The sequence below is a fragment of the Micropterus salmoides genome, unplaced genomic scaffold (genome assembly GCF_014851395.1).
Source record: "Micropterus salmoides isolate LMB-PRFRI ecotype aquatic unplaced genomic scaffold, ASM1485139v1 Ms_hic_scaffold_5, whole genome shotgun sequence".
Taxonomy (NCBI): Eukaryota; Metazoa; Chordata; class Actinopteri; order Centrarchiformes; family Centrarchidae; genus Micropterus; species Micropterus salmoides.
This window is the reverse complement of record NW_024044237.1, coordinates 36,643,375-36,665,873: the sequence shown is the minus strand read 5'-3', so window position 1 is coordinate 36,665,873 and position 22,499 is coordinate 36,643,375. Positions and strand designations below refer to the sequence as shown.

General features: G+C 43.5%; 1 protein-coding gene across 2 annotated transcripts; it reads right to left on the bottom strand.

The window, feature by feature from the left end:
• Positions 1-548: 548 nt before the first annotated feature.
• Positions 549-21,821, bottom strand: LOC119888975 (ubiquitin-conjugating enzyme E2 2-like). 2 transcript variants are annotated; one of them, XM_038699797.1, is made up of 8 exons: positions 21,439-21,821; positions 13,749-13,812; positions 13,617-13,648; positions 10,407-10,484; positions 8,569-8,674; positions 5,961-6,054; positions 3,124-3,174; positions 549-1,132 (listed from the first exon to the last, which is right to left on the bottom strand). In XM_038699797.1, exons 1-7 carry the CDS (start codon positions 21,460-21,462, stop codon positions 3,126-3,128), a joined length of 447 nt encoding a protein of 148 aa, XP_038555725.1. In that variant the 5' UTR covers positions 21,463-21,821; the 3' UTR covers positions 549-1,132; positions 3,124-3,125. The 2 variants fall into 2 exon arrangements, with proteins under 2 accessions (XP_038555725.1, XP_038555726.1); XM_038699798.1 differs by lacking the exon at positions 3,124-3,174 and having other exon boundaries at positions 21,439-21,817.
• Between the last annotated feature and the right edge of the window lie 678 nt (positions 21,822-22,499).

Sequence of the window (22,499 nt, the reverse complement as noted above, 5' to 3'; positions counted from 1 at the left end):
ACATTTAATCTGCTGCAGATTCAGTATTTGGAGGATCCTGCACCTTCAAATGTGGCAGCAGTTTCATAAAATTACCATCGATACAGAGACCGAAATGATCGGCAGAAAAATACTCGCCAACAAGAAACAGTCACTACGTTGCTCTCAAAGCCACCAGACACTGTTGATAAAAACACTAATTCTACCTCACAGACAACACAGAAGTCGCCGGTCTATCGCTGCCCGCTCGGTTGGATGGTTTGTGTCATTGTGTGACGTTGGTGTTTTTAAAACACAAACTAACTGAACAAGGCAGCGGTAGAAGAGGGAGGTAAAAGTGGCTTCGAGGAGAGCGATATATTGACCGTTTCTGGTTTAACAAAAGAAATCTCTCTCTGTAGGCATCATTTCCACAACGTTGTCAGATCCTTTTAAAAACAACTGAGCTCGTCAGTGTAGAAAAACAAACTAGTGGACGTGTTTAGATGAGTTCACGACTAAACGATCGGCAGATTAAAAGAGAATTCAACTTTAGAAAGAAGAAAATAAAAAAAACAGCACAACAAGGAAACCGCAATTTGTTCAACTTTATTGATAAACAAAAACATCTCAGAGCTATTAGTTGATCGATCAGCCTTTGAGAGCTTTGAGTTTCATCTTCAGTGCAAAAAGAGGAGAACAGTGTTGAGGATGATGGATGAACTAACGGCTCTCGTCTAAAAACAAAACCTCAAAAAAATAACAGAATAAAACCAAAAAGCTGTCGCCTTTCTTTTTTTAAAAGTCTCAGCAGCACATGAACCAATCACTGACATGCATTAAATTATTATTTTATTCATATTCTCTGGCAGCTCTGTCTCTTCAGTTGGCACGTTCACAGCTCAGAGTCCGCCGCCCGTCTTCACTCGGTTCATTTCCTCTCAGGAAGCAGAGAAAAGGGCAAATCAACAGGTTAAAAGCGTTTTAAAGTTGAGGAAGGGGACGAAAACAAACGTGAACAAATTGCTGTGATTGGCTGATGAGGAGGGGAGGTGGGAGGTGGGAGGTGGGGGGGGGGGGCACATGAGAAATCAAACAGTTTGTTCCAGCAGTGGGCGAGGATGTGGATCACATGGCGTATTTCTGAGTCCAGTCCTGAGCTGTCTTGTTGTACCTGCAGACAGAAACACACAGGTGAGTCCACATCCAGCCGCTGCTCAACAGAGCGCAGCGACGACGCCAAACAGCACACAGCGACATCCGTCTGCGGCTGGTTTCATTCAATCTTATTTTGTCTCCATCGTCCCACGAAACTGAAGCGGCAGCTGCTCGCCCTGCGGACGGAAAGACCTTTGGGAAGAGCAGCCTGAAGAAGTCACATCTACAGTTCAACTGTCACAACGAGCACGTGGACCTGGAGTAGAGACGGTTTAGAGCTGCGAGGGTCCTGAAGGCCAACCGGTTAACTCGCCATGAACGGTGTAGGTATCAGATGTGCTCGGGGGGGCCTGCTCGTACAGTCACATAACGCGATTGGCTGTACGTTTGCATGATGACGTGGCGGATGGTGATTGGCTGGATGTCGTAGTGTTTACGGACACTAGCTTTCGGTGAATTAACGCTACGACGCTAATGTTAGCTGCCGATCCACTTAAGCTAACGTGTGTGTGTGCGCGTTATTGCCATATTGCCAAAGCAAATGTGAAATAAAAGCAAAAACATTTAATAAAAGACCCCGAGTAGATCTGATACCTACATTTATAACCGGGGCACAATGTAGTTTGTCCGAGTAGCTTAAGTTAGCTACCGTTAGCTTAACGTGATCAGAAGCTCACATTAGTTAATGCCAGGCTGTGTTAGGTCCCGTTTAATAAGCAGAGCTGTATTTCATTATATAAATTCCTTTAATAGGATTATTTAACGGCTCTGGCGTCTCCATAGTTGATCCGAGGACCCGTTAAAACTATATCCGTAAGCACTCTGACGTACAGCCAATCACAATCCGCCACATCATCACGTTGTGTGACGTTATTGACAGGCGCAGGCCCCCCCGAGAAGATCTGACCACCCGAGCACATCTGGTACGTACAACGGCAGCGTCTGACGCGACACGTCGTTGACGCCGTGTAACGAATCATCGTGGACGACAACTGACGCCACATCTGGGACATGAGCTGGTCAGAATTTATTTATTTGCCTCCATGTAGACTAGGGATGCAGCGATTACCGGATTTAACGGCGCTTTAAAACGTCACGGTTAATTACTCGTAAAGGCTCCGCTACACCGAATGAAAACAAAGTGAAGCAGCTTATCAGAGGCTGCTGCACACTGGCTAAACTCTGGCAGAGGGACCAGAAGCTGTGAAGCTTCATTTCCACCAAAGAAACGACTGAACTCCGCAGCGTGGGAGCATTTCAGATAAACCAAGTCTGACCAGGGCGTCACCTGCACCTTAACTTGCCGTTAAAAGGCCGTTCCAGCAAAAGGAACGAATAACTACATTAAACCACCGAGCTTTACACGCCCAAGTAAAGGTTTCAGACATTAAATAACATAGCAGGTTGGTAGGGAATTAAGTATAAACGTGTCACTAACAATCGATGCCGTAGCGAGGAGAGTCGAGCTTTCAGTGCAACAACAAGCAGGTGCAACCTTTCAGACGCACGGAGACACAAACACACGGGGATATAAGGTCCAGGATGAAAAATCCAGAAGTTACCCTTTAACGTGAACACAGATTAGTAAAGATAATCGTTATCAGTGTAGTTTCACTGACTGACCCGGGGTGTTTTCCCCCGCCTGAGAATCTTATCTTGATGCTTTACATGCAGGTAAACAAACAGCCGACATTGAAACAGCAAATCATTCAAACGAGTCTGCGTTTTCATGTTTTAGCTTGTTTGTTCCTGGTGAACATTTTCCCTCCACACAGCCGCTGGTTTCACTTCAGTTCTCTCAAACAAACAGAACCATGCAGGTTTTTAGAACATCAGATGTTCAGTGTAATCCACTGCTAAAACATGAAAGCTCAGCCGTCCAGCAGCTCAGACGCTCTTTACAGATTTGGAGGCATGCTTTGCATCAGCGAGCTTTAAGTCCAGTCCAGCCGCCAACACGTTCCCGACAGAAGCTTCCAGAAACAGACTCCATCACTCGGCTCTTACCCTCACAGCATGGCATACTTCTCTGTCCACTCCCTGGCTAGTCTGCTATACCTGCGAGCAGCCAGCAGGACACTCGGGTTAAAAACCTGCAGGCTGCTGCTTCTCAACACCAGCCTTCACCGTTAACGCAGAGAAACCTGGAGCCAATCAGAGCTAACGATGTCATCAGAGCTCGTCTACGCCACGTTAAAGTCAACACGTTGCTGCTGACTTCAGGTGTAACCCTGGGTTTCAGTCCTACGCTGGTGGTTCACGTCTTACATCGGTAACCTATCCTGAACGGCTAACCTGCTCGCTTCCCGGTCCCTTTGAAAATGGCGTCACCGCCCGTAGAAGATCCCGGTGACTGTTTTCTACTTCCTGCTTGCTGTGGGTGATGCAGAGAAGCTTTTGTACACTGATGTCATCCTGCAGAGGCTGAAGCTCTAAAGCCTTGTTGTTGCTGTACCTGCTCGCCGCTTTAAAACCTGTTTTTAGATGTAGTTTCTATTTGCTCCCAGGTGCGTCGCGGCCGTTAGAAGAAATGGCTTCATTTTGATGTGAGGATAAATGTTATGAGCAGATATTTTGGCGTTCAAGTTAAGTTTAATATGAATTTGTTCAATATGGGGCTGCACAATATGTCGTTTCAGCATCGTCATCACAGAGTTTGTTGCTAACGAGCGACAATCAGGCTCAAGAAAGGATAGTTTGCATTCAATAAAAATCTTCAGACCAATAATAAATCTTCAGCTTATTAAGCATTTCCACCTACAATATCACCCCAATAATTTCAGGATGCTAAATGGTTTTCAAATTTCAATTTCTGAAAAATTCCTGTATTTTTTCATATTGCAATGTCAGTTTCTTCCAACATCGTGCCGTTTATTATCAGTTCATTCTAACTTTAAGTTGCATTTGTTTCTTGTGTTACAGAGACTGGGCAGGTAACGAGGAGGGTTTTCAGTAAAGGTCAGGGCCCTGTTTTAACGATCTAAACGCACAGCGGGAAGAGCACGGCGCCGCTACGTTTGGGGCGTGTCCATCTCCAATTCAATAGCTGAAACAATGTGCCAGACGTGGTTCAAAGGGGTTGACTTCATTATTCCATGAATTAGTCATGGGTGTGTTTTGAGCGTAACATGCTATAAACCAGAGTGTCATCTCCCTTTAAAAGCCAGGGGCGCTTGTGTCTTGGCTCATTTCTATTATAATGGCGGATGTTATGGTGCATTATAAAATCATCTACTGATTGAGCAGAGGGGGTGTGGACAGAAGTGTTGACGTGATATAAAAAGGCTGATGTTCCTCTGCAGCTCTGTGGTTCATCAGTGAAGCAGACTGGAGTCTGTTTACAGACAGACGCCGTCTCTTCTATGAAACGCCTGGATCGGCACTGCGCTGCATTACTAGAAACTGATGAACCGGTCGAGGCTCAAATCTCTCTCTCTCTCTCTCTCCTCCTCTTTATTCTGGGTTTTACTGACTTTAACGAAGTACTTTCATGATCAGAGAGGCTGCTGACAGTCGTTTTAAACGTTTCCATGTGCAGTGAAGTCACAGCAAATATCGTGGGGCATTTAAAGCAGCAAAACTAAAAACTGTAGTCATAAAGTAAATCACAGACGCTCTGACGGAGCTCAAGGTTGATTCACTCCAAACATTTTCCCTCTATGAACCTATGAATCTCTGAGTGAGATAAAGACTAAAATGATAAATCTCTCTATTTTGCTTCGAGCAAATTGACCAAAATGCTGATCTGAATTATACTAATGAGTTAGAAAAGACTAAAGTGATGGTAAATGACTAACAGACTAAAATACGCAGACTTTTAGTCAACTAAAAATAATATACTGTGGACCAAATATGACAAAAACTAACAAGGACATTTGACGCAGGACAAAGACGTTGACTTTAGACCCATTTTATTTTTGGTCAGTGGTGCAATCGCTTTCTGCTGCCTCACCATAGCAATAGCAACAGTTTTCCTGACCACACCTCGTTTTAAGACCAACACTCCCAATTGCCATTTAAAAAAACGTGGGCATGAAAATTACAACTGCGTCGGCTGGAAACTTGCGCCGCGCTTGCCGGAAGGTGTCAGACAGGTCACGTAGGGCGCCTGCTCTGGCACTGTGAGTGCGTCAAATAAATGACCGATGTCTTAAAAGAGAGTTTAACGACCGCTTAGTCAGCGCCCAACGCCAGGACACACAGCTGAGCTGAAAGAATCAAGCTAACATGGTCAAACACGCCGTAAGAGCACGTCTAATGACACGTTCATCTAGAGGAACAAACAACTGAGTCAGATCTGCTCGTCCCGACGACGGACAGGGACGTTAGCAGCCCGCTATCTTCCTGCACGTGGCAGCTGGATTATGAGTTGAACTTCTTCCCGTTTGTCCAAATTACAGTTTGCTCTTGTAAAATATGACGCTCAGCTGCCAGCAGGCTCGTCCGTGTGCGGTGGTGATTTGCTGCAAACTCGGAGCCTTAGTTGTGAGCGCGCTCACGGCTGGATTGAGAAACCGTTGAGCCTGATTGATCGTTAGCGAAGCCAGAGAACGTACTGATATCCTGTCGATGTTGAACTGGCTTCCTCAGCTGTTTTTTTTCTTAATGAAGATGCGGGATGATGACGCCTGAAATGATCGTATCTACTGTGGGTCATTCTACGCATTTCAAACATCTTGTGAGTAAATTAGCATGTAAACTTTTTTCCGCTTTGTGCTCTTTGTTGGTGTTTGAGGATCCGAACGAGCAGCCAACCAGCTGGTGAAAGACCAATTCTAAATCTACACCAACAGTTTGTGTCATGTAGACGTCAACTCAGTTTAGCTTCACAGACGTGGACTCACCTTACAGGGTCTGTTTTGTAGATGCGGGCGATCTCTGGCACTAGCGGGTCGTCGGGGTTCGGGTCACATAACAGAGAACAAATGGACAAAAGGACTGCAGAGAGGAAAACAGGAGAACATTTTCATCAAATCATGTGCCATGAACATACGAAGGTCTGGACACACATTTTTGTCCGTTAGAACAACATCAGATTGATCAGAAACGCAGTGTTCATCTTGTAAATCAAAAGTTTGTGATGGAATATCTACAGAGGTCCATTATCAGCAACCACTGTGCTCCACACTGCGTTTGCTGATCCAAGTCTGTCATTTTAAAAGGCTGATCGATCGTTAGAAAACCCTTTTTCAATCATGGCAGCACAGCTGAAAAAAGCGAAGCAATAAAGCCTTCAGTAGACTAGCTGAGTGTCTGGAGCATCAACAGCTGCTGGTTCCATTAGGCTGCGATCAGACAGGAAGCGTTTCGCAGGTTTGAAAACGCGAGGTTGTTGCTGGGCAACCACCGAATCAGCTGTCCTGTCAGTCTAATCAAAGATTATAGCGCCAGCGATCTGTAATCTTTGGTTTGCCGTAATAGCGTTCATATTACACAACTCACAGGTCAAATAAGCCCATCGTCCTGCACATTATATAATTTGATAATTCTTGTTTTGTTATGTTTTTTGTTTGTTTTGTGTTTATTATTATTGTCATTTTTATGCAAAGTCTTTGTCTTTTGTCGCTAAAAACATCTGCTTTAATAAAATAGGCAAACGGAGGGCGCCTGCTCCGGCGCTGTTTGAGGGTGCGAGCTGTTCAAACACGCAGAAGACGGGGAAACGGAGATCCGTGTGGGTACATGAGACCCTCAGAAAGAGGAGACACGCCGGTAGGAGCTTCGGTTCCAGGTTCATTTTACAATGAGTCGGGGACAGTTTGAGTCTCCAGACAATCCAAGCAACTGTAAACTTCGGTCACCACAACCGAGCGCCCGTCTCTCCATTCATTTGATCGGACAATGAAAATAAATAAAATGACATTTGGCCCTTTTTTGCTCAGTTGATTTTTTTCCCCCCAACTTTCAGAAACGCAAGGCGCAGCTGGCGCCCAAAACATGAGGCGTCCTGGGCGCATCAACAGCACGCACAACGCTCACTGCCAACAGGAAACAATTTTTAAAAAAAGGTGCCTCGCACTGCTGGGCTTTAGAGGCACATAAAGGCCAGAAACACAGAACTTTCTTCTGAAATCCGTCAGTCTGTTCTTGTTCTGACAAATCTCGTACGATGCGGTGCGCTACCTCCTTCAGAACAGAGCAAACTGGCCCTAACCAGACCAGAAAGAGGAGTGGGAGGCCCCGGTGCACAGCTGAGCAAGAGGACAAACACATTAGAGAACCAGACGCCTCCCAGGCCCTCAACCGGCAGCATCATCAAATAGTACCCAGAACACACCAGTCTCAGCGTCAGCTTAGGATCCCGGGGCCGTATTACAGAAACTTCCTAACCTGCAGATCAAACTGCTTGGTAACCACGGTGAATTAGGAAAAAGGCCGTTACAGATCAACAGTTCCTCAGTCAGGGTTTCTTTCCTAACTTAAGACAGGAACAGTGTTTTACAGAAGCGTCCTGACTTCATAAACTCTCCTACTTCAGGAGAACTGTTGAGCTGTCCTAACTTCACTTTTCTACCAGGTAGTGTTAACTAGCCAACTCGTTTAATCCTTTACAAAATCAACCAACGTCAACAGGCGGAACTGATTAACCGATTGTACCGATGCGTTTGATGACCAAACCCTGGTTATTAGAAAGGCTGTCGGCCATGCGACGCTGGATAATGTCTCAGTATGTAACATGGTGTGAAGGCTTGAGGTAACAAAAGGATTTCCTAACCTGGGATAAGATAGGATCCCTAAAGTTAGTCAGGATTTGCTTCTGTAATACCAAATTGTCTTCAGTTAAGACAGGAACCTTCTGTAATTCGGCCCCTGGACTCCAGAGCAGAGCTGCAGAGAAAAGGCCAAATCTCAGACAGGCCAGTCCCGGAGCCGCCTCTTCACTGCTGACGTTCAGACTGCTGCTTCCTGGTTACTATTTAATGAGCACAGAGCTGAAGGCTGCTGATAATGGACCTCTGTAGATATTCCATTACAAACCAGCCATCATTAGGAGCCTCTGACCCGTCTGAGGTCATTTTAAATGTGCAAAAACGAGAACATTTCTAAGTGTGTCCGAACTTCTGACATGTAGCGTGTTTCTATAAAATGTGTTAGACAAATTTTACTGTCGGTCACGTTTTTCAGTCACTGCTGTGGACAGCTGTGATGAATTTACATCTTCAATAAGCCCTATAATCTTAAACAGCATCTTCAAAACTGCAACTGTGCGCCCAGCACCATCTAGTGGTTTTACTTCTGCAGAACATTAAAGATCAGATGTTGTTTTGAACCCAGAAAGGATGTTAACAGGCATCCGTGGCGACAAGAGCACTTTCACATCCAACAGACAAGCTGGCTCTTTCTTTCTTTACTCCACTTCAGTTTACTTCACTTAGTTTGATCTCATTAAGCCTAAACGCTGCTTCTGAATCTCAATAATCCCTCCTGTCGTTTCTGCAGGATATTTCTTACCTTTAGAGATAGTTAATGCTGGAGACCACTGTGACCTCAATATATCCAAGCAGATGCTGCCGTTACTGTTAATATTTGGGTGATAAATTCTTGTTGTGAAGGCGACCTGAAGGGAGAGGACAAACACAGAGTCACGGTCACACATCACAGCAGCTTCCAGGATTCAACACAGAGCTTCTGACAGAGCTCACCTGTTCACACAAACACAATCTCATCCCTGCAAGGTTTGAAACTTCAAGCTCAAACTTTAAAAGCCTTTTACTGGTAACAAAATCTGGTTCTTCAAAATGGCGTCCACAGAAAGCGCTTCTTGTGGAAAGAATCTCTGCGAGGGACTCCCAGTGACCCCCTTTGTTTCTAACAGGAAACTGAAGTCTCGCTCAAGGACAGTTCTCGCTCTGAAATCTTGTGAGAGGCGAGTTGTTGCAGGAAGACGGAGGAGGAAACGAGGGCTTTAACGATTCATCGGTTAATAAAATGCATCGACGCAAATTCTTTGCGTTAATCCATACAACTGTACAGCACAGTGTTTCGCACGGACATTTATTACTGTCGCACATCGAGCTTACGCTGCGAACACGCCGTGATTATGATGGAGCTGTTTGCAAAGTGGGGGAAGAGAGAAAATAGCGAGGGACGAAGAAGAAAGTGTCCAAAGTCTGGGATTATTTCAAGTTGGGTGTCACCCAGATTCTCTCTTTAGAATTTCCATCTTTACAATGACAAACAGCTGTTTCCTGTGTTTCATTTCCTGTTTCACATTTCACATGTTTTCTCGACTAAACGTGGTTTGGAGACCAGCGTCGGGTGACACAGCTGCTGTCAGCTCCTGTAGTGTGTGACCCCCTGTCACCGATCAGCCACGTCGTGTGAACGCCACGACCACTTCAAGACTCACAAGACGGCAAGTTGTGTAGCCTGAACGGCACGACCATCAAAGTCGTGTAGTCTGCAGGAGGCGTTAGTTTAACTTGTAGCACTCGGGTGATGTTTGTGTTTGTAAAGCAGCTGTCTGGTTGTTGGTCTGATGTTTTCTGTATGACACACTAAGAATTTCCGAAAGGACCAAAAGTACTTCTTAAACGACGCATCGATGAATCGTTGAAATAATCTATAGAAGCTTCGAACGCTAAAATCATCGTTAGCTGCAGCCCTAGAGGAAACGAGGGAGAGGAGCTGCTAGCGACACTTCATTTCCTAACATTTCTCCAACTAAACAAACTTCTCTCTGCTCCGCCTCCCGTTTCCAACGGCAACTTCCTGCGACAACTCGCCTCTCGCGAGATTTGAGAGCGAGACTTCAATTTCCTGTTAAAGACAAAAAGGGGGTCACCGGGAGTCTCTAGAGAAGCACTTTATGTGGACAATCATTTTGTTAATACTGCTGAAGCATCTACTGCACAGATCCTAAATGTTTTGTGCCCACTTGTCATTTCAGCACCAACACAGGTGGAAACAGGTTAAAAAAATAACAAAATGATCTTTTATATTTTACCCTCCAACAACAGCTGCATGTTAAAACATTTTTTAAAAACATTGCAAACTGTTTGTAGGCAAAAAGCAGTTTAAGAAGAGTTCTGGGAGCCCAACATAGTCTGTGTCCAGTCACTCAGTTCAGACAGGAGGCCGCACTGCTGCTAAACGTCCATTACTGCCATCAGATAACCAGACTAATGCTACACAGCGACCACACCGTCGTGTCCTCGTACGGACAGACAGATGACTTTCTTAATAAACTACACCTGAACCTGATGCTTCGTTCAGGTCGAGCACCAAACTCTAGTTGGAAAGGCAGTTCAAAGATACAAAGGCAATTATTTCTGGAGCCGCTCACTGACCTTGGGTGGTTTGAAAGGATAATCTGTTGGAAAATGGATAGTCAGGAAAAATACTCCGCCCTGATAGGGACTGTCAGGCTGCAGCAGGAAACACAGAAAACACAGGTTACACGTTCCAACGTTCACACATCACGACTCCTATACTTTACTGTCATCACTGTTTCAGAGCAGAGCTCAGAGTCACATGAGGGGTGGAGTTTAGGATGTGGAAGCAGCTACAAAAAATACGCCTTGTGGAGCTCAAATCAAGATGGCGACAGCAGCAGTCGGGGCACACGGCGTTGGCACGTGTTGCTGAAGATATATCGAACATTTCTGTAACGTTGCAGAAAACTGACGGAGTCAAACTGGGGAGTGGCTGGAGGAGATGAAGGCGTGAAACCCCGCAGAAAGTTGTAGGGCCGAGCGATACGCCCAAAAATGTTGTCACCATGAAAAAAGTCATTTGATATCAATAATTATTCAGGATAAATGTCCAATTATTATTTATTTCCTGTTTAAAGGCTGTTTTTTGCTCCTGAGTGAAAGTAAATTGTGGTTTTTAACTTTTCCTTGATGCCAAAAAGCAGCAGATCACTTCACAAATCTGAGGCAGAACATTCAGAACGTTTGATAAAACAAATGATGAAAATTAAGTGAAATCTGTTTTCTGTCTCTTTTCCTCAACAAAATAAATAACTTAGTAGAAAAATTAGGTGCTGATTCATTCGTGATTGACATGAACTAAATCGAACATGACTGAAGAGGTCGTTGACAGAGAACGCTAAGAGAAAAAGAGTGTGACCGAGTGAAGAGGCTGCAGAACAAGAGCTTTTAGTCTTTAATCTAGAGATCCTAGAGAAATAAAAGCCAGCAAGACGGACGGCGAGCTGGACTTCCTGCTGTTGGACTAGAAATTAAAATTAGCTCGCTTGCTCAGTCCGATGTTTGGCCGTGTTAGCAAAGTTGTCAAAGTTGGCTAGTTTGATCATAATCCAAGTCAGTCCACCAAATCTAAATCCTCCCTCCCTGAAGCAAATGACTGCACTAAAAATACTACCTCTTGCATACTGTTGCTTTAACCGCCTCTGGAATTAACACGTTAAACGGAGACTTACTGCATATGAAAGAAGGTGTAGGATGTGTGACGGGACTTGGGAGGTCCAGTGTTATGCATTCAGGAGCAGTGATGCGCCGCTGCTAAAATTTCCCACTCATTATATCAATGCGCTACTAATTTTCACAGTGTGTAGCACGGTAACACTTGGCTCGCTTCTAGGGATGCAACGATTACAGAATTTGTTGGTACGTCAGAGAAATAATCGCAGTTTCAAGATTACAATTATTATGCATTAATTAATTTAAGTTAGTAATGACTAAAGTTGATTTTTAACATTTAATGACATTAACAATTATATTTCTATAATATGTAAGTATTATTAATGTAAGAGGAATATTAACTTTTATCCCACAGGGGAAACTGTTATAAAGGAGAATAAACTGAATCCATTCATATGTTTTAGTGAAAATGAGAGAAAGGAATTGAGTGCAGTGTTAACTGAAATGCAGTTAATTGGTAGTGGTGCTAATTGATAGTCCTGAAAGTCTATAAGTTCCTGATGTATGTTAGTGTTTTACACCTGGCAATATTTTCTCACCACAGACAGGAGGAGGCAACAGGATGTAACGTTAAATGTTCAGTGACTGAAGGTCTTGAGAGGACGACGTTCTGTCTTCCATAAAGACCCTTTCAGAAAAGAAGCAATCCGCACTGCGTGGAAGCTGCTCGGCACTAAAGTTCTACGGCATGCGTGCGAGCTCGCTGTGCGGTGCACGCTGCTTGACGCAACAACAAACCAAGCCATTGAAAATAATGGGCTTCATAGCGCAGCGGGGCTTTTGTCGCGGTGGGTCTGGAAGTTTACACTTTGTTTGTTTACGTTCTCCCCGCTACGGCATCGATTGTAAGTGACACGTTTTTATTTAATTCTTACCAACTTGCTACGTTATTCAATATAATGTATTAGGCCTACCTTTACTTGGGCGTGCAAAGCCGGGCGGTTTAATGTAGTTATTCGCTCCTTTAGCAGGAGCCTTTTGACGGCAAGTTTTTGAACAGGTGATCCGTCATCTTCAGTGGCGCCCTGGTCAGTCTTAGTGTAGCCTACCTGAAATGCTCCCACACTGCCGACTTCAGCCGTTTCTCTGGTGGAAATAAAGCTTCACAGTTTGCCCGAGTTTAGCCAGTGTAGAGTAGACTGATAAGCACGACACTTACGCTGGTGCACCGCTACTTTAACTTTGTTTTTGTTTTATGCAAGTTGCCACAGTTTCTTTCCGTGCAACAGAAACACTCGGTGTAGCGGAGCCTTTACGATTAATTAACCGTGACGTTTTAAAGCGCGGCTAATAGTGAAATCCGGTAATCGCTGCATCCCTACTCGCTTCCTCTCCTCGTTCTGTGCAGAACACACGTGACAGATGGTTATAAGAGCAGCGTCACTCTGAATCAGGAGGTGCGCAGCGAGCGTTTGATCGCCCGAGCGGAGGAAAATATTCTGGCAGTAAATGTCCGGTGTCTGTTACAGAGTGTCGGCTTCTCAAGACCAAGAAAAGTCTGTTGTTTCCCAGCTGCTGGAAAAGAGGAGCCGGTTAGCGCTAAGTTAGCGAACATCTCCCCTTCAGACTGAGCAGCTTCTACAGCAGCTACAGAGCTGCTCTGTGACTGAACATTAGCTCGATTATAGAAAGTAACTGGGAGCTGGATTTTATCATGTTGAGAACATCAGGTCCAAACTGAGACTAAACTGGTGCAGCCTGCAGCTCCGTCCTGCACAGACTGGTTCATCCTAAATTAGTTTTCAGGTTTCAGTCTGAAAAAGTGGTTTTGGAAAAGAGAGGACGGAGGTGACTGGAGGAGCTGAGGTTAGGAAAGCAAACTCGTCCTTTTAAGCTGACGAGGAGACGTTTCTTTTTAGATTTTACCCACTTACCCCCCGTGACCACGACCAAAACATTCATGTAAAGCTCACATTAAACTGGGAAAACACTGAAATTTTAACCATTCTAAGGTGCATCGCTGCTGAGACATGTTGTGTGGAGGTTTTATATTCAGACAAAGATTTAGCTTCACCTCCGCTGCTACAGCTCCATCCTAGAGGAAACACTGAGGTTGCATTTGATGACGTTTACTGTACCAAACACAAGATATCGGAGCGGTTTCATACTTACAGGCCCCATAATAGTAGCTTGCCAATGAAACACTGGAAAAGAAAGGGAAACAGAGGGTTAATAAAACACGTTCACAGCGTCAGGTGTCTCCGTTTATATATTTGTTAGGAAAGAAAACGAAAATCTTCTTACTGTCTTCACCGACCGGCCCGGCGGAGCACTGAGCCGGAGGATCTCTGGACAGATCGGTGAGTTCCTGAAAACCCAGAGAGCAAAAGAAAGAGACAAAGCAAGAAGTGTTAACGTGGATTTAAATGTTTCCTTACAAAATAAAGCACCTGTTTCCCGGTAAGATGGTTGTTTTGTTGTGAACAAACCAACACTTGTGTCAAGTGTGTCTGCAGCTGTTTTGCATTTTGTTTGAAAACGTCACCGGCCAGCCGTTTCTCCCTTCTGGGGACTCAAAATAAACTTAAATTCACTTCCTGGAGACAATCCAGGACCCCAACCCCAACCGCTGACCCAAAAATCTGTACAAGACTTTCATTTCCAATTGGACAAGATCAACCAGCCTTTAGTCTGAAAAGGTAGCACAAGTCAGACCCCCACCCCTCTAAACAGGAACGAGGCAGCTGATCTGATCTAACAAAGGGTTTCCTGTTAAACTCTGTCAACAGCCTGATCTACATGATGCCGTCAGCTGGTTCAGATCCAGTTCCAACACAGATCAAACCTGTTACACCTGTAGTTATTAGTTAAACTTAATTAACTGAAATCACCTTAAAATAATAATTTTTCAGTGAAGATGCGTCTTACAGGGTGGCTTTTGTAAGGTTATGAGACCACAAATATTGGGTTAATTAACAAAATCTTTGAAGATTTGACCCATCGGCACTGAAGCTGATGTCTGAATTTTACCTTGATTGAAATATTCAGGTTATTTTTAAAGGTAAGAATCTTTCAGTTTTTTTAAACTATGGTTAAACAGTGTTCTTAATAACCCTTTAGCAAGTTTCATTTGGTGAAGACGGCTCTTTGAAATGGTCAAAAGCTCTGGGTGAAAAAACAACAACTAGTAAATTAACCTTGAGTTTAGAATATTTAATTATTATTTTTCAACTCTGATACCACCAGCAAGTTTGACAGCTCTCGTCCGTAGACCTCTCACCAGCGCACTGTGAGTAAAAGACTCGACATTATCGACTGATCTCGACTAAATCTACAGGTCCGTAACACGTCACGGTTTCCCCAAAATGACTGTTTTGTCCGTAGCGTCACAGTAGAAGAAGAAAACCTGCAGGAACTCTCAGAAACTGGAGCCAGTGAACGTTTACCAGTCAATAATCAATTGTTCTGGGTTGCGACGGCGTGAGAAATTCACGTTACGATAAAGTTTTAATATTATCACAAGTTCCAATGACCTTTAAAAAGGGACAAACCCTTTATTTTAACTAGAAATTATTATTTTTAATGATAAGTAGAATTCCGTAAAACCCTACTTGGAAACTCTCTTTATTATTATCAATTAATCAAGACCTCCAGCCGTCCTCTGCACCCGGATTTGCTGCCAATATTTGGACAGTCGGTTGGACACTTTTCACTACTACTGACATTTTACAGAGCAAATAATTAACTGGGAAAACATTTAAGAGATTTCTAAATTAGAAAATAACTAACTACACAAGACATTTATTCCGAAGGGCACAGCTCGGCCTGGAACGACAGCAGCTCGGACGTGAAGTTTGATCCGTCATGTGAACGCAGCCTTAACAACAGACAGACACACGGGTCTTTATTGATGTCTAAGCAGCCGGTCTATTTTTACTCGGCCAGATGAGGATATAGGAGCGAGGGGGGACGACGGCGGGTTTGTGTTTCCAGCCTGCAGGTCTCCCTGAAGCCAAACTGCGAGTGTTGGTATGTGACACACACAGCTCATCTTTCAGGTTCGACTGAGTTTGGAAGGCGAGGAAACCGTCAGGAATTCAGACACCGACTGTGAGCGAAGCAGCCGGGAGGGTTCACGCTACCCTGGTTTCAAAGTACACAACAGCACCGCTGGCGTTTCATCAGTTTTTCAATTCATCCACCAAAAATGATCGACCAAATGCGTCACATCTGAGACTAGGGGTGTCACAATACCAGAGATTTAGCCGTCATACCAGTGAAATGCAACAACTTCAACATACAGTCCTTTAATAAAAACATCTGAACATTACAAGGAACAACTAACAGCTGTGAGAGGGCGTCCAGGACAGATGAGAGGCGGTCTGATGTCAACATATTCAGAAATGAGCAAGATATTGAAATTACAACCTCTCACTAGGATTGGGTATCAAAGTACCAAAACCAGTACCCTTAAAGTGATACGGACACCTACAGAGTACTTCATTCGATACCCTGCGTAAAATACAACCTGTGACACCAAAGCAGTTGATTGGCATCATTGTTGTTACTGCTGCAAGGTCAATCTTTTTATTTTCTTTGTTTAATAACAGTTGGATAAAAATATTGGGAAATTTTATCCGATCGCTGCTCATCCTGATCAGGTCGTCCTCACAGCTCGGGAGGCGTTTTGCATTTGAATGGGAGAGGAGGAGTGAAACAGGTTAGTGACCACTGTGAGCTGAGGAAAATCAATTTAAGTTAAATGTTTGATCCACTTGTTGAAAGTAAACAGAATTTTATGTTAACTTTCGATCAATAAATCTTGAACCGAATTGAAAGATCTCCGCGTTGAAATGGATCGTATCGCACTTTTGAGACGGCCCCTAACTCCACCTACAGTAACGCCTGCGCGTTAGACTGGGGGTGTGGGGAAAAACTATGTCTAGATGCATCGCAATGCAGACTTGGACGATACGAATACAAATGTCAATTTATTATCTAGAAGTTAATACATAACGTGATGTTGACGGAACGAAAGAAGCGGTTTAACTTGCGGCTCCGGACCGTCACACAACGGAGACGTGTGGTTTTCCCTGTTCGGCACAGACAGGCAGCTGCTGACTGAATGAGCTGCTACTAAACCTTCACATGATCAAAAAAAATAAAAAATTCAATGCACAACTAACGTTAATGATTTTCACGCACACACTGTGCAGCACGGTAGCGCTTAGCTAGCGTCCTCTGCTCATTCTTCAAAGCTACGTGACAGGCGGCAGTAGGTGACGGTGAAAGCAGCGGAGCGCTACGCTTCAGTCTGGCAGTAAATGTACAGTGCAGGTCGCAGCGTGTCCGTTAATTAAATCGGTCTGATGTTTTCCAACTGCTGGATAAGTTAAGGCGGTCAGCGCTAACATCTCCTCTTCAGACTGCGTCTGGAAGCTGAGCAGGACGCTTTTCGGCTGCTAGTTAAAGTTTGTTTGTTGTCATTCATCCACATATCGAGTAGGGGTGTAACGGTACATGTATTCGTACCGGACCGTTTCGGTACAGGACATTCGGAACGGTGCACATGTGCCCTGAACGCAGTCTTTAACGTCACATATTAAACTTGTTTTGTGTGGAACATAAGTAAATTCCCAGTTTCCACATGGACGGACCAAATCTCCACCTTACGGCGCTACACAAGCAGCCGCTTTAGCCCCGCCTCTCACTAACTAGTGACTTAAGCGTCACGGCCTGTGCAGAGAAGCCAGAGCTTTAAGACCCGCCCTTATCGTTCAGGTCTTCTGTTTGGGAACACTTAGGTTTCAAGTGAAATACAACAACGGACAAGTCGATGAGACGAAAGCAGCGGGCCGACAACATGTCAAACCTGCTAACTCACTCTTATATTAGCTATATATGGGATTGTTTTGAGAATATTTTAGTGGAGAACATGTTAGTAGCTCGCAGCAGTATTTTATTTCTTATTCTTTTCTATTTTATATAATTTTTTTATTGTGTAATTTCGAAGTTTGTTTAAAAAAAATAATAATTGTAATTGGGATGTTTCCACAAGTTCATAATAAACCAGCAGCATTTTAATGTTTACCTCACTGTACCGAAAAGGAACCGTGACTTCAAACCCGAGGTACATACCGAACCCAGATTTGTGTGTACCGTTACACCCCTAATATCGAGTACACAAATTAACTAAACGCCGTTTCTCAAAGCCCTTACAGATCAAAACACAAACATGTAACTACACTAGACGAGAAAACAGATATTAAGGTGGAGTGAACGCGGTTTGGCTGGAGCGCTGTAAAGTGTTCAACCCCCATCTGACTGTGTACTAATAACACAGTCAGATGGGGGTTGAACACTTTACAGCGCTTAGTAATAACGCTGGATTAATGCTGTGCATTGTTAGCTACATTTATGTGAACACAAATATCTGCATTTCATCACTACCTACTTGTTTGGATTATTGTTAAATACTTTGCTTTGAAAGTACCAAGTAGTCACACAGTGAGAAAAACATCCTGTTCATTTTACAAATCGCATCGTAGCCTCATAATCGTAATGAGGTGCCTAGAAATTCCCACCCTTGAGGTGAGGCATCGCGATGCATCGAGATATCCAATTGTTGACCTGATAATCGTAATCGAATCGTGAGACCAGTGAAGACGCACACCCCTAGTTTAAACTGCAGCATCATCTTTGGTGATTTTCAGGTGACCCGAATTGTGAAATAGGGCTGAAACAATTAATTGATTAATTCGATTACTTAAAGCATCGTCAGCTGCCGCCCTACTGTGAAACGTCCGCCTGAATTAGCACTCAAACAGATCCCAGAACTGTTGAAGCAAACAGCCGCAAAAATAACTTCACCCGGCTTCCAAACTCTTTTCAATTGGACGAATTGCGGCGCACCTGTCGCTGCAGCTGCACCTGTCGCTATCTTCACGTGTTGGATCTCCGGTACCGAGCAAAAGGAATGTGTTTTCAGAATTTTAGCATCGACTTCATACAGAAGAGTCTGTTCTCATGACATCCTGATCTGAGACTGCATACAGCTCCGCTTCATGCCGCTCTGTAGGCAGCAGAGGGCTGAAACGATTCATCGATTACTAAAAAGCATCAACGCTACTTCTATTATTTCAAGCTAAAAGAAAACAACAACAACTCTGTAATGTTACGGTTTGTCCACCGTAAAACGAAACTTGCCTCGCCTAACGCAACAGCACGACGGCGTCTGACCAGAGAGCACCCGGTCTATCGAAAGCCCACGGAGCGGAGCACAGAGAAGATGAACAGTGACTTTAGCGTTGATCTGAAATCGTGATTGATTGTTGAGTTGAAGGCTAACCAAAGGAAGCCGCAATCCTCAGCTGTAAATGTCCATACGTGCGTTTGTTGTTCTCCGCCTGGTTGGGCCGTGAGTTCGGGTTCTAACGTCACAGTCGTGTGATAACTGACACAGCTGACCCCGTTACCAGGGAGGGAGGGCGCTGACGCCGCCAAGCTAAAGTGCTTCTTAAACGATGAACTGATTAAATAAACTGCAGAATACATAATGAAGCTCCTGAACCGCTCAGGTATTTTCTGTTGTGCAAATGAAGTGAACCAGAGAGTAAAATGAGTTTTTGACCGACACGGTCTTTGAGGACAGGTCTGAATACAAACTAATTCTCGACAGCCTTTGCATTCTTGTTTGTTCCCACACGAGTCAGATGAATTATTTAACTGGTGCACGTCGGACGCTGGTGTACAGTAAACGTGCCTGTGGACGTTAAAAAAAAAAAAAAGAGAAGGTCAAAACAAACCTGTCTAACCTTCCTGTAACACTGGAGCTGCTGTTTGACTTCACACAAACGGTTAATGATTTAATATACTTTAAATACAACTTTAATCAGGCCAACGATTAGTCGATTAATTAATTAGCTGTCAACGACTAAATTAATAGTCAACTATTTTGATAAATCAATTAATCATTTAGAGCCTTTTTTTGAAAGAAAAGATGTCCAAATTATGATTCCAGCTTCTTAAATGTGAATATTTTCTGGTTTCTTTTCTTCATCTGTGACAATAAACTGAATATATTTGGGTTGTGGACAAAACAAGATGTTTGAGGACGTCATCTTGAGCTTTTGGGAAACACTCACGGACATTTTTCATTTTCTAGACTGAACAACTAATCAATTAATCGAGAAAAAAATCGACAGGTTAAATTGATAACAATTGTTAGTTGCAGCCCTTGGCCAGGTACCACACCACAAAAACTAAGCACTTGCTGCATTTTATAAGAAGTATTAAAAAGCTTTTATTTTACTGCAGTTACAAAGTCCAAATAACAAAAAGCATCTTGTGGCTCATGAATGGCTCAGAAACACTGAACCACAGGTGAAATATCCATCTATAAAGCTGCTATTTTCTATACTTAATTACACAATTTATAAACTTACTGATTAATCGGTCTAGAAGTTCTCATAAAAATGGTAAAAACTATTAATCACAGTTGTCCAGAAGCCGAGCTGACCGCTTTAAATGTGTTGGTTTGTCTGAACAACAAACCAAAACCTGAAGATGTTCCGGTTCCTGTGACGTAAAGACAAAGAAGCTGGGAAAAAAGTCACCGTTTGACAAATTACTAAGACAGTTTGGCGATTAGATAAAAAATAGTCCATCTCAATCAGCAGCACGTTTTATAAAGTCGCCAAAAACACAGAACTCACAGCAGCAGGCGGAGAAGACTGGTTAACGACGTAGCCTATGGAATCACATCTGCACAGGTGTGGTCACCGTCGCTTTACCTTTAGGAGCAGTTCAACTCTATAAAAACACAGCGTACTGACCATTCAGCTGTCCTGGACAGTGACAGCACCATCTGCAGGAGATCCCACAGACTGTTTTATGTTTGGTGATGCAGAGAAACTTTTGTACCGCGGGACCATCCTACAGAGACTTAAATAGGCTAATAAACTCCCAAAAATGCTAAACCAGAGGCTTCAAAACGGTCGTCTACAAAGTGACCGGGGCTGCAATATGTAAAAATCTGACCACGTTTGAAATATGAACTTGGGCCGTTCACACAGTTATAAACAAAATAAAAAGATCTGATCTGAGTCACATAATGAGCCAAGAAGTCAGGTTTGGGTCACTCTGGCCTGCAGCTGACTTTTCTGGCACTGTAAAGGAAAGAGGAAAGAGAGAGAGGGTTTGTGCTCCAGCATGTAAAGGCTTCTTCCTCGGCCGTTATGGCTTCATTTAAATAAGGCCAGGAGTTTCCTTTACACCTGCTGACAGACAAACAGCAGCCAAAACATGAGCTAATAATAATAACCACCACCACCACCTGTCAGCTCTTGGTCACACTCTTTAAGTCTTTGTCTATTCTTTAATCAAATTTCCAAATGTGAAAACCTCCTGACATGTTACTACGGAGAATGTTCATCACTGTAAGACATTTATTTCATGTCTCATTGACAGCAGCATAATGTATAAACACAGCAGTACATTTGGTTCAAAGTCAGGGAAATAAAAGTGTCCTGACTGTAAACTTAAGAGTGAAAAGCTGAGCAAAGGTCCATGATAGTAAATTAACCTGTACGGCTCTTTTAATAACCATGAGTGGAAATAAAGTACAGAACATTTCACATTTCCAGGCCCGTCTGAGACTGAAGCTAAAGCTAACATCGGCTCAGAAAACTGAACCATTGTTTCATGTGAAACATTACAGACACACCGGGGAGGGCAGTTTCTGTCAAACACCTTCCCCCAGGTACAGCCGACACACGTTAACACACAGAAAACAACGTTTCTGTTCCGCGCCGCCGTCGCAAACCAAACCCCAGCCAGAAATTTCACGGTTTTATGTCAAACGTTGTGTCATCGGCAGTGTGGAGAACAAGCTAACGCTGCTAGCTAGGTAACAAGCTAAAAGGCACACGGTGGAAAGACGCGCAAAGGTCCGGTTCTGGTTCCGATTAAATAAGAAAGAAGGACAGTTCGTTACCTTGGAAATCCGTTTTAAAGCCATTGTGTCTGCGTGGAGGGACCGGCTGTCGAGGAGAAGGAGGTGGAGGAGGAGGAGGAGGAGGAGGAGGAGGCCAGCTAGGTGACGCTAACTAACTAGCATCTAGGACTTTGCTAGCTCTTGTAGCTTGGCTAAGCTAAGCTAGCTGTGCTGCACATACGCCGGTTAAACTTGGAAATGTTTTCTTAAATCTCGTCTTTTCTCGCCGTGTTCCGCTCAGTCTGGAGGCTCTCCGGTACCGTCAGCCGTAACTTCAGGCTGACACTCAAACAGCAAACCGGGACCGACCGCAGCAGCTCAAAATGTCTTCCGTTTCACAGAGCAGCTGTCAGACAACCGGGAGCAGGAGGTCTCACTCCGACTCTGTTCGACGATAACCGGGAGCAGGAGGTCTCACTCCGACTCTGCTCCAAGACACCGCAAAAACACCACTAATGGCAGTCACACCACACAGTCTGTGGCTAAAACTACAGATTAGTTTACTCCCCCAAAAATAAAACATATAGTTCCAATGAGAATGATGAAAGCCTTATTTCCTCCAGTAAAATAAAAAAAGGAAATTAAATTATTATCCTGGTGCAATAAATTTAAATATATAATAAGATAAAATCAGAATTAAGAGATAAAATCAGAATTAGGAGTTAAAGAGATCTGAATTACTAAATAAAAAGTCAGATTTTAAGATAAAAAGTCAGAATTATGAGATAAAAAGTAAATTTATAGTTTTTAAAAATCCTAATTATGAGTTAAAGAGTCAGGATTATGAGAAGAAAAGTAAAAATTATAAGATAAAAATTCAATATTATGAGATTGTCACACAGCCTGGCTGATTAGTTCTGTGAGTTTATTTTTTGGTCAGTTCAGTATCTGTTATTTAGTTCTGTGTTTGCATTATTTTAGTAATTTTTGTTATTATCTGGTGTTTGTTTCCTGCTTGGTTTCTGTCTGCCTGTCTAGTGTTATGGTAACCTCTGTCTGATTAGTTGTTCGTTTGCTTATGATCGATCTGTGTTTTGGGTTCCAGTTAGACTCTTGTTTTG

Bases quoted from the DNA above. Each gene is read 5' to 3' on its own strand.
- LOC119888975 (XM_038699797.1), bottom strand. From the start codon at position 21,462: ATGGCTTTAAAACGGATTTCCAAG. The intron at 10,485-13,616 runs GTAAGTATGAAA...TTCCTGCTGCAG, and splicing joins AAGCTACTATTATGGGGCCT to CCTGACAGTCCCTATCAGGG. The intron at 3,175-5,960 runs GTGAGTCCACGT...GGCTGCTCGCAG, and splicing joins TACAAAACAGACCCTGTAAG to GTATAGCAGACTAGCCAGGG.